The sequence below is a fragment of the Hemiscyllium ocellatum genome, chromosome 3, assembly GCF_020745735.1.
Source record: "Hemiscyllium ocellatum isolate sHemOce1 chromosome 3, sHemOce1.pat.X.cur, whole genome shotgun sequence".
In the NCBI taxonomy this organism is placed as follows: Eukaryota; Metazoa; Chordata; class Chondrichthyes; order Orectolobiformes; family Hemiscylliidae; genus Hemiscyllium; species Hemiscyllium ocellatum.
Genome location: NC_083403.1, coordinates 101,715,802 through 101,731,352, shown reverse-complemented (window position 1 = coordinate 101,731,352; position 15,551 = coordinate 101,715,802). Strand labels below are relative to the sequence as shown.

General features: G+C 40.2%; 1 protein-coding gene across 1 annotated transcript in view; it reads right to left on the bottom strand.

Moving 5' to 3' along the window:
• Positions 1-15,551, bottom strand: part of col21a1 (collagen, type XXI, alpha 1) — a 457,104-nt gene that overhangs the window by 239,239 nt on the left and 202,314 nt on the right. Inside the window, exons 13-16 of the mRNA XM_060854885.1 lie at positions 10,794-10,847; positions 9,572-9,625; positions 9,411-9,464; positions 9,263-9,316 (exon numbers count right to left, since the gene is read on the bottom strand). Coding sequence (XP_060710868.1) covers positions 9,263-9,316; positions 9,411-9,464; positions 9,572-9,625; positions 10,794-10,847 — 216 coding nt within the window. The remainder of the gene's footprint in view (positions 1-9,262; positions 9,317-9,410; positions 9,465-9,571; positions 9,626-10,793; positions 10,848-15,551) is intronic.

Here is a 15,551-nt window from a genome sequence, read left to right as displayed (position 1 = left end):
TAAAAAGATAGGAACAAATTACTGCAGATGCTGGAACCTTTACTGGAGACAGAGCAAGGTAATGTTTCAAGTCTAAGTGATGCTTCATCAGAGCTGAAGTGAAGTATGGAGGTACAGCATTTATACTATAGTTCAGAATGGTAGTTGTGTAGGATACTGATGGAGAGAAGATCTTAGTAGTTTACATTAAGTGATCGGAATGTGAGAATGGCAGAACAATGGTGTATCTCCTGCCAGGCTTGAAACTACAGTGGAGGAGAGGACATGACAACAAGCTAAGAGGAAGGAAAGAAATGGCTCACTATTTGAAGGTGTTGAACTCAAAATTAAGTCCAGAAAGCTCTAAAGTGCCTAGTCTGAAGATGAGATGTTTTCTTCCAGTTTGCGCTGTGATTCCCTGAAACATGCAGCATACCAAAGGTAGACATGTGGGTACGTAAGCAGGACAGTGTATTAAAATGACAGCACCTTCTGCGATTACATGGGAAGGAGTCATGGAAAGGGGGGACTGGTGTTGGTGGCTGTGGATTGGACTAGGGTGTCTCAGAGGAAATTATCCCTGTGAAATGCAGACAGGGGAGTGAGGGGAAGATGTGTTTGGTGGTGGTGTTCTGCTGGAGCTGTCTGAATTGCCAGAAAATGATCCTTTGAATGGGAGGCTGGTGGGATGGAAAATGAGGACAAGGGGAACCTGATCATACTGTTGTGAATGATGGAAAGGAGCAGAGGTGGAAGCACAGATGATAGGTCAGATTTAATTGAGGGTCCTATCAACCACAGACATGGAAGAGGCAAGCCATATCAGCAGTGCCATTTTGGAAGGTGGCACCATTCGAAGAGATCAATGTAGGCAAAGGAACTGGAAGAATGAGATGGAGTCCTTGCAGGATGTAGGGTGTGATGAGTTGTAGTGAAGGTAGCTATGGGAGTCTGTGGCTTTGTAGTGGATAGCAAGGACAGTTTATTCCCTGAAATAGAGATAGAGAGGTCAAGGAAAGGAAGGTAAGTGTTGGAAATGAACGATGTGAAAGTTTTGGAAGGGTGGAAATTGAAAGCAAAGTGAATGAAGTTTTCAAGGTCCTGGCAGGAGCATGAAGCGGCACAGAAGCAGTCATCAATGTACTGAAGAAAAGAAAGGATTTGGGAATTGCAATTGATTGGATACTCCTGCTCATCAAATGTATGAAACACTAGTTGGTCACCAACACACTGCTCCACTAAAAAGACAAGTTCAAGGCTTCATAGAGACAGTCAGTAGCAAAGTACTAGCAAATGATTGATTGCATCATTGTTCGATCCTGACACCGAAAGGATGCCCTCATTGCCATAGCAATGAGCAGTGCAGACAACTGCTAGACGGATCACCAGCTCATTCACTCCTCAATGACCAAAAAATGTCACTAAAAGCAGCTGAAAACAAAGAAAAATTTTAGAAAAAAGAAGCTCAAAAATTAAACAGCTACAACAGACAAGCAGACTAGTACACTTCAAACAAGTTCTTCACGAAAATCTCGAAAGAGTTAATTTTAACAGAGTGGATGCAGTCTGGAAACAGATGAAGACAACCATCATCTCATACTACAAGAGCAGGAAACACCAAGACTAGTTCATCGAGGATGACTATATCATCCAACACCTCATCGACAACACCTCTCCATGCCAGGCAAAACAACATCAATAAAGCAAAGAGGAAAACTCCTCAAACTGCAAAAGTGGAGTTACAAAGAAGAAAAGGAAAATCGAGAACAATGGTGGCCTGAGAAAACTAAGGAGTTGCAATTCCTTGCTGACAAGCATGACACCAGGCTTTCTTCAGTGCCACCAAGACAATATAGAGACCCAATATCCTTTGGCCTCAAATCGATGAGAATGAAGAATGGAATCCTTTTAACAGACAGAGGAAACATCAGCCTTCGATGGAGATAACACTCAATGAACTACTAAACTGTGATACAATCAACAATGAGGACATGCTTCAGGAAATCCCCAACTCCCCAAAGATGATCTCCCACTGTGTGACGCAGAACTTGAAACTGCGATTAGACACATGAAAAATGGTAAAGCTGCAGAAGTAGGTGGAATTCCCCAGTGCAGATTTTCAAACTTGAGAAGCAGAGCTTACCCGTCATCTCCATCAGCTGTTCCTGAAAATCTGGGACAAAGAGAAAATCCCTGCCGATCTCAGGGATGCTGCCATCTCCACTATCTTCAAGAAAGGAGACAAAGTTCGCTAATGGAGCTACCAAGGTATTGTATTCTTGATTGACAGAAACAGGCATGGCCTGAATTCTTGTTAGGCATCTTCACCCAGTCTCTGAGGAAACCCATCCTGAAAGCCAATATAACTTCCGCCCAAACAATGCAATTACGTACGCGATTTTCACTGCTCAGCAACTCCAAGAAAAACACCATGTACAAACGAAACACTCCACATGGCTTTCACCGATCTGACCAAGACTTTTGATTCCATCAACTGAGAAGTGATATTGAAGACCCTATAAAAGGCCAACTGTCCAGTGAAAGTTATCAAGATCCTCTGTCTCCTCCACAACAAGATGTTAGCAATGGTCTTCACTGATGGTAAAATGACAGAATCCTTGAGGTAAAACAAGGGCTGAACAGTATGTGTCATCGCCCCCAACATTTCTTCCATTCTTCAATTTGTCTAGGACAAGCTTCCCAGTGGTGTGGACATTATCTATAGGATGGAAAGAAAACTTTTCAATCTTAACTGGTTGAAATCCAAGAAGAAGGTGGCACTGACTTTGCTTGTGAAATTTCAGAATGCAGATGACAATGCCATCTCTGCTCTCTCCGAAGAGAATCTTCAAACCTCGCTTAATGCCTTCGCAGAAGTGTACTGAAGAATTGGTCTCAGCCTCAACCTCAAGAAGTCTCAAATCATTTACCAACCTGTCCCAGCTCAAATTATTTACCAACCTGGTCTATCTTGCCATTAAGATCAGTGGAGAAATCCTCCCAAATGTGGAACATTTCCTTCACCTAGGAAACCACCTCTCATCTAAGGCTGACATTGATGTGGAGATTCTACATGTCAGCCCATCTGTGAACATACTTTCAGATGCTTAAGGATGAGAGTCTTCAATGACCACTACAACCCGGGCAGATACCAAGATCCTTGAGTATAAGTCAGTCATCCTTCTGACTCTTGTATATGGTATTGACAGATGAACTACATATAGAGCCACCTAAAAGAAGTATCATCAATGCCCTTTGGGATGGATTCTCCACATCAACTGGAGAACAAGCATACTAACATCAACATCCTTAAAGCTATGCATAACACTAACATCAAGACCATGATTGAAATCAACTCCACTAGGTTGGCCATGTGTTTAGGATGCCTAGGTTCTGACTACCAAAGCAAATTTTCCTTGCCCAGTTTAAGGATGGCAAATATGAGGAGGACAAAAGAAGCATTTCAAAGACTCACTGAAGGCTTCCCTCAAGAAATCAGCCACACAAGGACCCAGAGAACCCATGACTAGTGACAAAGACTTTTCTAGGTGGACAATCATACTCATTAATGAGTGATTGTGATCACTGGTATTCCTATTTTGCTCTCCTGCCTTGACTCTGCCCTTGATTTTCTACATCTAACCGAGATGGATCTCTCATACACCGTCAAAAGTCTTACTACTTCCCTAGCTATGCAGCTAGCTAAAACACCAGTCTCAGCATAGTTCAGGTGCAGAACATTCTAATGCTACAGACTGCATTTTTCCTTACCTTAGTTCCTGCACACATCTCTCTCACACCAGTCTTTGATCCACATACCTCACATTGCCATTCTCTAATTTTATTTGCCCTATCAATTTTGAAGTGGCACAGGTAAAAATGCAGGGATGATTACCTTGGAGGTTCTGCTTTCTAGTTTAGCACCGAGTTTTGCATTTCTCACAGCAGAACTTCTTTTCTTGTTCTACCTGTCATGTTGATATCGATGTTGACCATTGAATTCTCCCTTTCCCATTGCAAGTTCTCCAGATTACAGCAGATATCGCAGCCCTGACACCAGATAGATGACATAACTAATTGGACACAAGCTGTAGGAGAAAGAAAATCTCCAAGATGGTGGTGGTGTAGGACTCCGGAGTAGCACGTCCACTCTGTTTCTTTCCTTTCCTCCTCTCTCTTTTCACATTTTTTTTTCTTTTTCTTTTCACTTCCTGTCCCCGGGTGACATTGATGATGTCCAGGGTGAAAGCCAGTGTGGACTCCCAATCTCAGTGTGGACTTGAATTCTCAGCCTCAGAATGGACTCGAACTCCCAACCCCAGCATGGACTCAAATCCCCAACCTCAGCATGGATTCGACTCCCAGCCTCAGCATGGTGTCAAACTCCTGGCCTCAGCATGATCTCAACTCCCGGCCTGAGCTTGGACTCGACTCCTCGACTTGGCATGAAACCCAGCCTGGTATGATCTGGTTTGGAAGAACTGTTATTTCAACACGTTATTTTTCTATTTTTCTAATTTATTGCTGGAATTTTTATTTCTTTACTTTTCTAACTTTTTCCCCTCAGAATTTGTCCTCAAGAATCTGTACTTAGGTACCTAAGTTGGCACCTTGTAAGTGGCGAATTGTAAACTTTTCACTGTACTCATGAGAGTACATGTGACAATGAAGCTAATTCTTCTCTTCTCGATTTACTGCAGAGAACAGTGTATATACTCTTCATTATACTGCTCCCTACAACAATTACATTTCTTCATGCTCAACCCCCAATTGAATGGCTTCCTGTATCAATGTGTCATTGTCAGTTAGCTCATCCATTTGCAGCCATTCCTGTCATCTAAATAAGCTAAATAAACCTTGAATCTGTTGGACAATTGCAAAAGGTGAGGCTCCTGCGCTGTTGCCCACTGGATCATTTTATTTTCCTCAGTCACGGTTACACCCTCCTCTATCTGACAACCGACAAATGGCCTTGATGATCTAAGGGAATAAAACAAGAGGAGCTGATTTATCCTTACTCACCTGGTCATAACAGACTGCTAATCAAAACTCTCAGGCACTGCAAACTAATTAACCAGGCCACTATTTTGGAATACAGACCATTTCTCAGGCCAGCCAGTGCTCAGGTAGGTGGAGTAGGAGTGTGTTTAGAAATCGTCTGAAGCACTAGCCCCTTGTCTGCCACCAGCAGTCATATCCAGGCAGCTGCACTGCTCTTAATGGCACAAAGGTCTGAAGATCAAATAGAATTTTCCAATCAGTCTTTGATAATTTGACATAAGAGGCACTTAACTTAAACTGACTAGAGGTTTCTTATTAAATGCTTCATGATGTAGGCAGGAGTTAGAAAGACATTAGTAAGCTGAAGAACAACAGTCTGCTCCAGGAGCTGCCACACAGCCTTCACGAGGAGAAGCTACAGTAGGAGCTTCTTTCAGGAGGTGGAGGAGGGTCAGGAGAGTCAGAATCTGTTGTCCTCACTGTCATACTCCAGATGACCAAGAAATGTACAGGTACAGACTCAGGATGTCCTAGGATAGCATAATTGAACCAGCAGGATGTGAGCTCAAAGATGTGGATGGACATTTCACCCTGGTGACTGCTCGTTCCAAAGATCCACCAGACACCAGTGTAGAATCTCCCAAATGTAAACAAAAGTATTCAGGATATTAAAAACAAAATGCATATAAGATTCTACCGCTTCATCATTTTTCCCTGAGATTAGGTCAGTGCTACAAGCCCAGGCTGTGGGACTGTCCAATAAAGATGCTACACTCAGATGCAGGACACAGTAAACTCGACAATGTACCATCATCAGTGCCATATTATACCACAAATGAATTTATTAGCAGGAAATCAATGATAATAAAAACATAGAAAATAGGTGCAGGAGTAGGCCATTCAGCCTTGCTTGCCCCATCATTCCATTAGATTAGATTACTTACAGTGTGGAAACAGGCCCTTCGGCCCAACAAGTCCACACCGACCCGCCGAAGCGAAACCCACCCATACCCCTACATTTACCCCTTACCTAACACTACGGGCAATTTAGCATGGCCAATTCACCTGACCCGCACATCTTTGGACCGTGGGAGGAAACCGGAGCACCCGGAGGAAACCCACGCAGACACGGGAGAACGTACAAACTTCACACAGTCTGTCGCCTGGGTCAGGAATTGAACCCGGGTCTCAGGCGCTGTGAGGCAGCAGTGCTAACCACTGTGCCACCGTGCCGCCCGCTAATTCATGGCTAATCATCTAACTCAGGACCTTGCTCCATGTACTCTTTGATTTTTTTAAATCTAAAAACTACACTAACTCTCTCTTGAAAAAAAAATCAATGTTTTTCTGTGGAAGAGAATTCCACAGGGTTACTACGATCTGCAGAAAGAAGTTTCTCCACATATCAGTCCTAAACAGCCTTAGCCTTTAACTCTTGACCCATGGTTCGAAACTCCCCAAACATCGGAAACATTCTTCCTGCATTTACCCTATCTACTCCTGATAGATTTTATAGGGCTCTTTGAGACTTCATCCTCATTGTTCTAAATTCCAGTGAATAATTCCTAGTGAATAGATTCAGTCTCTTTTACCTACTGCACACCATTTAGCCCTTTTCACTAAAAAAATTCTGATGTCCTTTTAGTGTTGCAGCTTATGCTTTATTTATTGCAGTCATATTGAATTTGAAGTCATCACAGATCAAAATACGGAAAGATAGGAAACAGGCTGCCAATCCACAACCACCTACTTCAGACACATCAAGTTAAAACTACCTCAACCAGAGGTGAGAGCAAGACTTTACTCAATATTTATCAATTAATTAGTAATTATTGTTTTTTATTTCTTGTCTGAGCCAAACAGCATAAAAACATTCAATTTCTTACACTGCATTACAGCCATGATGTTACCGAATGATAAAGCTGAATTGAAAGGTCAAATGGTGTACATCTGTTCCTATTTTTACAGATGATATTCTGGCTGTTTATATATCATGGTCCTCTTTTCCAAGTACTGGCAAGCTCATAACTCACTACTAGACGTGACATCGCATTGGATGCAAATAAAAGAGGTAAAATCATCATTGTCTTGCCCAGTACATAGAGATAGAGAACGAGAGAAAGAGGGAGAGCGGGAGAGAGAAAACGGGTGATGGTTTAACATGAGAATCACCACATCTCAGTTGAGGGGACAATCAGAGGCTCAAGATGTTGGACAGCACAGAAAGAGATCCTTCAGTCCAATTCATTCATGCCAACCAGATATCCTACATTAATCCAGTCCCATTTTCCAGCATTTGGTCCATATCCCTCTAAACTCTTCCAATTCATATATCCATCCAAATGCCTTTTAAATGTTGTAATTGTATTAGCCTCCAACACCTCCTCCAGCAGCTCATTCCATGCACACATCACCCTCTGCATGAAAACGTTGCCCGTTAGATCCCTTTTCGATCTTTCCCCTCTCACCTTAAATCTATGCCATCTATTTTTGGACTCCCCTACCCTGAGAAAAAGACCTTGGCTATTCATCCTATCCATGCCCCTCATGATTTTATAAATTTCAACAAGGTCACACTTCAACCTCCTGACACTCCAGGGAAAATAGCCCTAGCCTATTCAGCCTCTCACTACAGCTCAAGACCTCTAACCCCAACAATATGCTTGTAAATCTTTTCTGCACCCTTTCAAGTTTAACAATGTCTTTCCCAAAACAGGGAGACCAAAATTCAATGCAATATTCCAAAACTAGCTTAACCAATATCCTGTACAGTCCCAGCAACATGACCTCCCAACTCCTATACTAAATGCACTGACCAATAAAGGCAAGTGTACCAAACACCTTCTTCATTACCCTCAATACCTCTGACTCCACCTTTAAGGGACTTTTCCTCCCAAGTTCTCATTGGCTTGTGGGGTCCACTTAAGAAAGAATTAACCAATTTAGGGCAAATATTCCATCTGTGAAACATATAGTGAAATCAGAGACCTGCTAATAGAAGATGTCCTCGATTTTGTGAAGCAACAGTGTCAGAGAAAGGTGCCAATAAATGTCAAGGGAAACCTGTGGCTTGGATTTCATCTTTCTAACATAGTTGAATTCTGGAGTCAGTTCAATGGCGTTTCCAGCATCCAAACAACAATAATGTTAACAAGCAGGCTAAGCAACTAATAAACAGTTTTAAAATTTGTACAGATAGCAAATAGAGAAATAAAGCTATAGATAATCTACACTTGCAATCACTTTACAGTTTGCAAAATAAAGACAATGACATATACATGGAATTATGTAGAAGCTAAAATATGATATGATTGAAAAAATAACATATCATTTGAAAAGGTTGTGAATAAATTATCATTTCATGACATAAGAATATTTTTCAGGGTCAGAGAGGTTGTTTATTAATAATTTTGATCTCTGTATGTCATTAAAAACCCATTATACTTCTTCCAACAGGGTATAACTAATAAATCCACAGAATAAAAGTGGAAATTCATACTAATATACGATATTTCAAAAGGATTCCATCTGCACAAACTTCAATAGCACATTCAACAGAGGAGCAAGGAATCACTGGCAACAATTTCTTGATTTCCATTTCATTTAACTGTGCAATTTCTAATACGTCAGTTTCAGGTTGTAATGACAAGTTCACTGTTACAACTGTAACCCCAAGTTTATCAGATACAATAAAACTTTTACCATGATGATTGGTTAGTATAAGATATATTTTAATGCTGTTTGTGTAGCTTGCTTCTCCAACTGTTTGTAACAGGTAGAGTACAGATCATTCTCAAATAGCCCATGTTTGCAAAAGCCAAAAGAATATGGTTACTTCTGGATGTAGTTCAGCAGATAAGAAGCACATTCTGAACAATCCTGAATATTGTAACAGCCACACTTACAACCAATTTAACATAACTAATGGAGCTTATAGGATGACTGATTTCCACTTGCTAAAATTGACGTTCGCAGGGACCCATTCTCTGCAAAAATATTTTTTAATGTCTTGTGCCTTTTCTAAGTTACCCAGAAGAATGGGTAATAATTCTCCATGGCAACTAATCAGAGTTGATTTGCCAAAAACATTAGCATCCTTTTCCTCCTGCAGTGTTTCTACAGTACTGTAGAAATACAGTTTTGATTGTACTGCATTGAAACTGTTTGATATTTGGCATTCGTGCATTTATCCTGATTATTGTAAGATGAAAATCTCTGGCAAAATGTTTTCATTTCAGCAATTACAGTATCAGGATAGAAACAAATTTTAAAATTCACAAACCTTCATGCCAGGAATTCCAGGTAAGCCATTTTTCCCACTTGCACCTTGATGCCCCTATAATGTAAACAGATGTTACTGCAATTGTTTTATTGTGAACACTTTACACACTTTGTGTTTTAATATCAAGTATAAAGTAAGTTAAACTTACAGGAAATCCACGTAATCCAGGAAAACCATGAGAACCTTTGTCACCTTTTGAACCCTTGCACAAAAAATGGTATAAAATTAGATTTTAAATATTTAATTTTACATTTTTAAAGCAATACATCGAATTTTTATTTACAAAGTTTTGAATGATTTCACATGTACCTTTTCACCCTTAAAACCATGTAGGCCTGGTTCCCCTTTTAAACCTTTAGAACCCTGAAATACAAATAACATTTGTGGTATTCAAACAAAAAAAAATCATAATGAAATAACAGTTCTTAACAGGAAGATTATAATGTCATTCAACAAGATGAGTTCCTTTAATGAACATAATTAAATATGTTTCTTAGGGTTTGTAGTGTATTTTTGGTTTGAAAGGAAAGCTTCTATTTCACGCTGGTTAACCATGTAGAATTCCAAAGACTTAAATGTTTTTAACTATAATAGTTGGCCGTCATTAATAAACAGAACATAATTCACAAAAGACCATAGCAGAAATAGGCCATTCAGTACATCGAGTCTGCTCTGGTATTCAATCAAGTCTGTTTCTCAGTCCCATTTTCCTGCATTCTCCCACAGTGCTTGATCCCCTTATCTCTGTTTGAAATACACTCAATGAATGGGTCTCCACAGCCTGCTGTGGCAATGAATTCCACAGATTAGCCACCCTCTGTCTGAAGATATTCCTTTTCATCTCAGTTCTAAATTGCTGTTCCTTCACTCTGTGGATGTGCCCTTGGGACCCAGTCTCTTCTACTAGTAGAAACAACTTCTTCCTGACCATTCTACCCAGGCCTCTCGGTTTCCTGTAAGTTTCAATCAGACTCCCCCCTCATCCTCCCACATGATGAGCTCTTCATTCCTGGGATCATACTTGCAAACGTCCTTTGGATCCCTACCAATGCCAGCACATCCTTCCTTCAATATGGGTCCAAAGACTGCTCACAATATTCCAAATAAGGTCTGACAGAGCCTTATAAGGCCTCAGCAGTACATCTTTGCTCTTGCATTCTAGCTCTCTTGAAGTGAATGCTAATATTGCATTTGTCTTCCTAAATGCCAACTGAACCTGCATGTTAACTTTAAGAGAACCCTGAACTAGGACTCTCAAGTCCTTTTGTCCTTCAGATTTCAGAAAACTTTCTCCATTTAGAAAATATTCTTCCTACCAAAGTGCATAACTTCACACTTTCCCCATTGTATTCTGCCACTTCTTTGTCCACTGTCCTTACCTGCCAAGTCCTTCTACAGCATCCTCACTTCCTCAAAGCTACCTGCCCCTCCACCTATCTTTGTGTCATCTGGAGAGTTAGCAATAATGCCGTCAGTTCCTTCATCCAGATCATTAATGCATAACATGAACAATTGTGGCCCCATTACTTACCACAGGTCCTGGTGGTCCAGATGGTCCTTGAAATCCTGGAAGACCTTGTTCACCCTGGCACAATTAAAAGATGATTTTACAATTTAAATTTTGCATTTTAATTAAATCATTCAAGCAAACTGAAATTTTTCTTAATTTGGATTTTAGTACATTTCATACACCATAATCTATATGATAGAAAGGATTTACACCAGGGGCCAAATTTTGACATCCTAATGCAGTTACACCCTAATAGTGAATTAGACAAGTTTTTGAAACACATGAGGGTAGAGGGCTTGTAAGCCCAGGGGAGTGTCTATTCTGGAGTTGGGAATCTTTTGACAGCTATGTTTAAAAGTTGTTGACGACAACTTCTTGTTTTATAAACAAATCCACAGTAGTCAGTGAGCTTGCCACGTGTGGGCTTCTCGCATTGTGCCATTTGCCAGCATCTAATATGTGTGGTAGGATAACATTTGTAATCACACTTATGTCAATTTTGCCTTTAGACTGATTTTGTCATGGAATGTTGGTGACTGCTTCTGTAAATGATCATACACTGCACCCCATGACTTAGCTGGCCCATTGTTTTTGTTTAACTATTGTTATTGCTGTTGTGGAGTCAAAACTTTGAAGGTGTTGCCGTCCCGCAACGATGATTTTGAACACTTGCCCATTACCTGATGGTGCATGAATGGTATGTTCTTTAGTTTTATCTGAATATTTATCAGTATTTTGATTAGTGTAGAAGTTATTACCCATGGGAGAGAGAATTTGATACTCATTAGCACAGAGGATATTTTAATGAAATTCTTTATTAGCCACCCTGTCTGAAAATATTTCTTCTCATCTCAATTCTAAATTGCTGTTCCTTCACTCTGTGGATGTGCCCTTCGGGCTTACTCTCTTCTACTAGTAGAAACAACTTCTTCCTGACCACTCTATCCAGGCCTCTCAGTTTCATGTAAGTTTCAATCAGACTCCCCCCTCATCCTTCTAAACTCAACTGCTCTCACATGATAAGCTCTTCATTCCTGGCTCGTCTGATTGGTTGAGCTGCAGAGAATTAAACGCTTTATGTAGCAGCATAAAAAAGAAACAGCCAGAACCTGCAAACAGAAAGTATCTCTCTCTCCTCCTTTCTTACTCATTCTGTACAGGAAATGGATAGATTAACCAAGAAAGCTGAACATTTTTAAAAACATTCTGAAACAAGACCCAGCTCCACTGGATCAATTATTTAATCAAAGAACAACTGTCATGTTACAAAATATCAGTATATTATATTTGTTTAAAAAAAAGGATTGTGTGAAATATAGCTTTCCATCCTGTTGCCTAGACTTTTGATCTTCAGTATTTTGTTTATCCTGTCTAGATTCTTTTTCCATTTGAAGTACATATGTTAAACTGCTTGCCTTTTTTGTGCCTTCACGGTGACTGAATATTTATGTAGTTAAGGGTTTTGAAAGGAATATTTTAAGTTGCACGGGAGTAAATTAGAAACCAATTTGTTTCTCCATTTTTAAAAAGTGTTATAAAAATAAAGATATCTTTTTTTGCTGACAAAACCTGATGAGAATTGCTTTTGTCCTGAACAGCAGTCAGAGAAATGGGTCATTTTGTGGCCTAATTGGGATTGTATATATTTGCAGATTTTGGGTGGTTTGTGGAACAGTGAGCACAATTATTGGTGCACTCTTTTTAGTTCGCCATGTCAAAAAGTACAATTACAGTTATTCATATTAGGGCTAGAACAAGAATGTTATTTGGCATGATGTCACAGGGATAACATCACCTAGCTCTTAAAAGTTACATGTTTGCCTGGCCAGAGATACATGCAATATTATAACTAGCATGAGAAGGATATGGACAGCATATTTTGGAGGCTGTCAGTCTAGGAATACAATGGATACGTTAAGGTGAATGGTAACAAAGACATGGATGAGGGGAGTCAAGTAATGTTATGGAGAAAGAAATAGATTAGATTACCTACAGAGTGAAAACAGGCCCTTCAGCCCAACAAGTCCACACCCCTACATTTACCCCTGACTAATCCACAGGGAGAACGTGCAAACAGTCACTGCCCGAGGTGGGAATTGAAACCAGGTCCCTGGCGCTGTGAGGCAGCAGTGCTAACCACTAAGCCACCGTGCCACCCTCTGCATGGTTAGTGGTTCAGTGGTTAGCACTGCTGCCTCACAGCACCAGGGTCCCAGGGTTCGATTCCAACCTTGGGTGACTGTCTGTGTGGAGTTTGCACATTCTCGTGTGTCTGCATGGGTTTCCTCTGGGTGTTCCGGTTTCCTCCAATAGTTCAAAGATGTGCAGGTTAGGTAAATTAGCCATGCTAAATTGCCCATAGTGTTAGGTGCACTAGTCAGAGGGAAATGGGACTGGGCAGGTTACTCTTCGGAAGGTCGGTGTGGACTTGCTGGGCCGAAGGCCCTGTTTCCACACCATAGGGAATTTAAAAAAAATTGGTGGTTTTAATGATGTTGTGAACATATGTTTGGAAGTTGATCTCGGGATCAAATATGATGCAAAGATTATAAATAGCCTTATTCAAACTCAGATGGCTGCCAGAGAGAAAGATGATTTGGTAGGTGAACAAGAGAGTTTTAGCCAGGACTGAAGAGAATTGCCTTCCTCATCCCATTATTCAATTGGAAGAAGACACACATCCAGTACTGGATTTTAGATAAGCAGCTTGATAATTTAGTAAAAAATGGAGGAGTTGAAAGAGGTGATGTTGAGATTGAGGTGCATGTTGTGAAACAATGCATATGCAATTGAATGTGTTTTCAGATGAGAATCATCATGATGAAACAGGGGGAGGGGAAATGGGGCACACCAGAGCTAATGATGTAGGAATAGGATGAGAGCAAAGCATAGCAGTTCTCATCATCTTGCAATTTGGAGGCTTGCTATAAATCCAGAAGACATAGGAACAGAATTAGGCCATTCAGTCAATTAAGTCTACTCTGCCATTTGATCATGACTGATATATTTTTCAATTTCTTCTCTTGCCTTCACCCCAGAACCATTGATCACCTAATCAATCAAGAACCTATCTATGTTTTAAATGTACTCAATAATTTGGCTGCCAAAGCCTGCAGCAGCAATGAGTTCCACAGATTAACCACCCTCTGGCTGAAGAAATTCATCATTTCAGTTCTAAAGGGCCATCCCTTCACTCTGAGGTATGCCCTTGGGTCCTAGTCTCTTCTGCTAGTGGAAACAGCTTCTCCATGTCCACTCCATTCAGGCCTCTCAATATTATATAAGGTTCAATCAGATACCCCCTCATCGTTTCAAACGTTGTCGAGTACAGACCCAGAGTCCTTAACTGCTCCTCGTATGACAAGCTCTTCATCCCTAGGATCATTCTTGTAAACGTCCTCTGGACCCCTTCCAATGCTAGCACATCCTTCCTTACATATAAAGCCTGAAACTGATCACAATATTCCAAATATTTTCTGACCAAAGCCTTAGACAGCCTCAGCAGTACATTTCTGCTCTTGCATTCTAGCCTTCTTAAAACGAACGCTAATTTAGCATTTGCTTTCTTAACTGCCAAATGAACCTACATGTTAACTTTAAGAAAATCCTGAACCAGCACTCCCAAGTCCCTAGATGCTTCAGATTTTCAAAGCCTTTGTCCATTTAGAAAATAGCCTTATTCTCTACTCATTGTCTTAGGGGATAACATTGTTGCCTTTGAGTCTAAAGAGTGTGTTCAAATTCTATTCCAGTGTTTAAGCATATAATCTATGATAACATAACAAAGGGTAGATGAGACATTAAACTGAAGTTCTTAAAAACTACTGAACTTGAAATGTCTCTCTCCACAGATGCTGCCAATCTGCTGAAATTCTGCAGCATTCTTTGTGTTTGTTTCAGATTTTTAACATAGGCAGTGCTTTGCCTTTATTAAATTGATAGTTCTGTTGTAGCATATTGATGCAAAATATCTCACAACACTACTTAGAAGGAAATAAGTTGAGTTCTTCCCTGTGTCCTAGCCCATATTATCTCTCAATGAACATTACGATAACTGATTATCTGAACTACTGTCTCGTTGCTAAGCAATAAACAGTTACCTTGCTACATAGATAGTTAGGACCTGAAAGGGTTAACTGATATCGTGTGATAGGCTCTACTGATCAGGATTTGAAGTACTATTTCTGGGAGGAGTTAACCAGTGTTGTTAAAGTTCTGTGCTTCTCAATTTTGTGTGAAAATATAGTACGAGTAGAAATGTGAATATACTCTTAGGTTGAACCTAATGTCTCACAAGAGAATATCATTTATCTCAGATGTAATGGAATTAGCTATTAAATAATATGTAATGAACCTATTTACTGTTCATCAAGATTGAGCCTATCTTCTGCATAAGGTGGTGTGTGAGCATCCTTCTCCACATGGTATCGATAGCTTAGACTAATACAAGCAAGAAGAACTATCTATCCAAGAAACCGCAGGTGGTTCAGGTGAGCAACAGGGGAAGTGATGGCCTAGTGGTAGATCCATGCTAATATTTGAGGACATAGGTTTGAATCTCACCATGGCAGATGGTGAAATTTTAATTCATTCAATCCACCTGGAATTAAAAACGGTCATAATGCTAACCATGAAACCAAAATTCAGGAGTTTCTGAAGTAGGGTCACTAGACTTGAAATGTTAACTCTGCTTTTTTTGCACAGATGTTTCCAGACCTGCTGAGTTCTTCCAGCAATTTCTGTTTGTGTTTCAGATCTTCAGCATCCATTGTTCTTTGT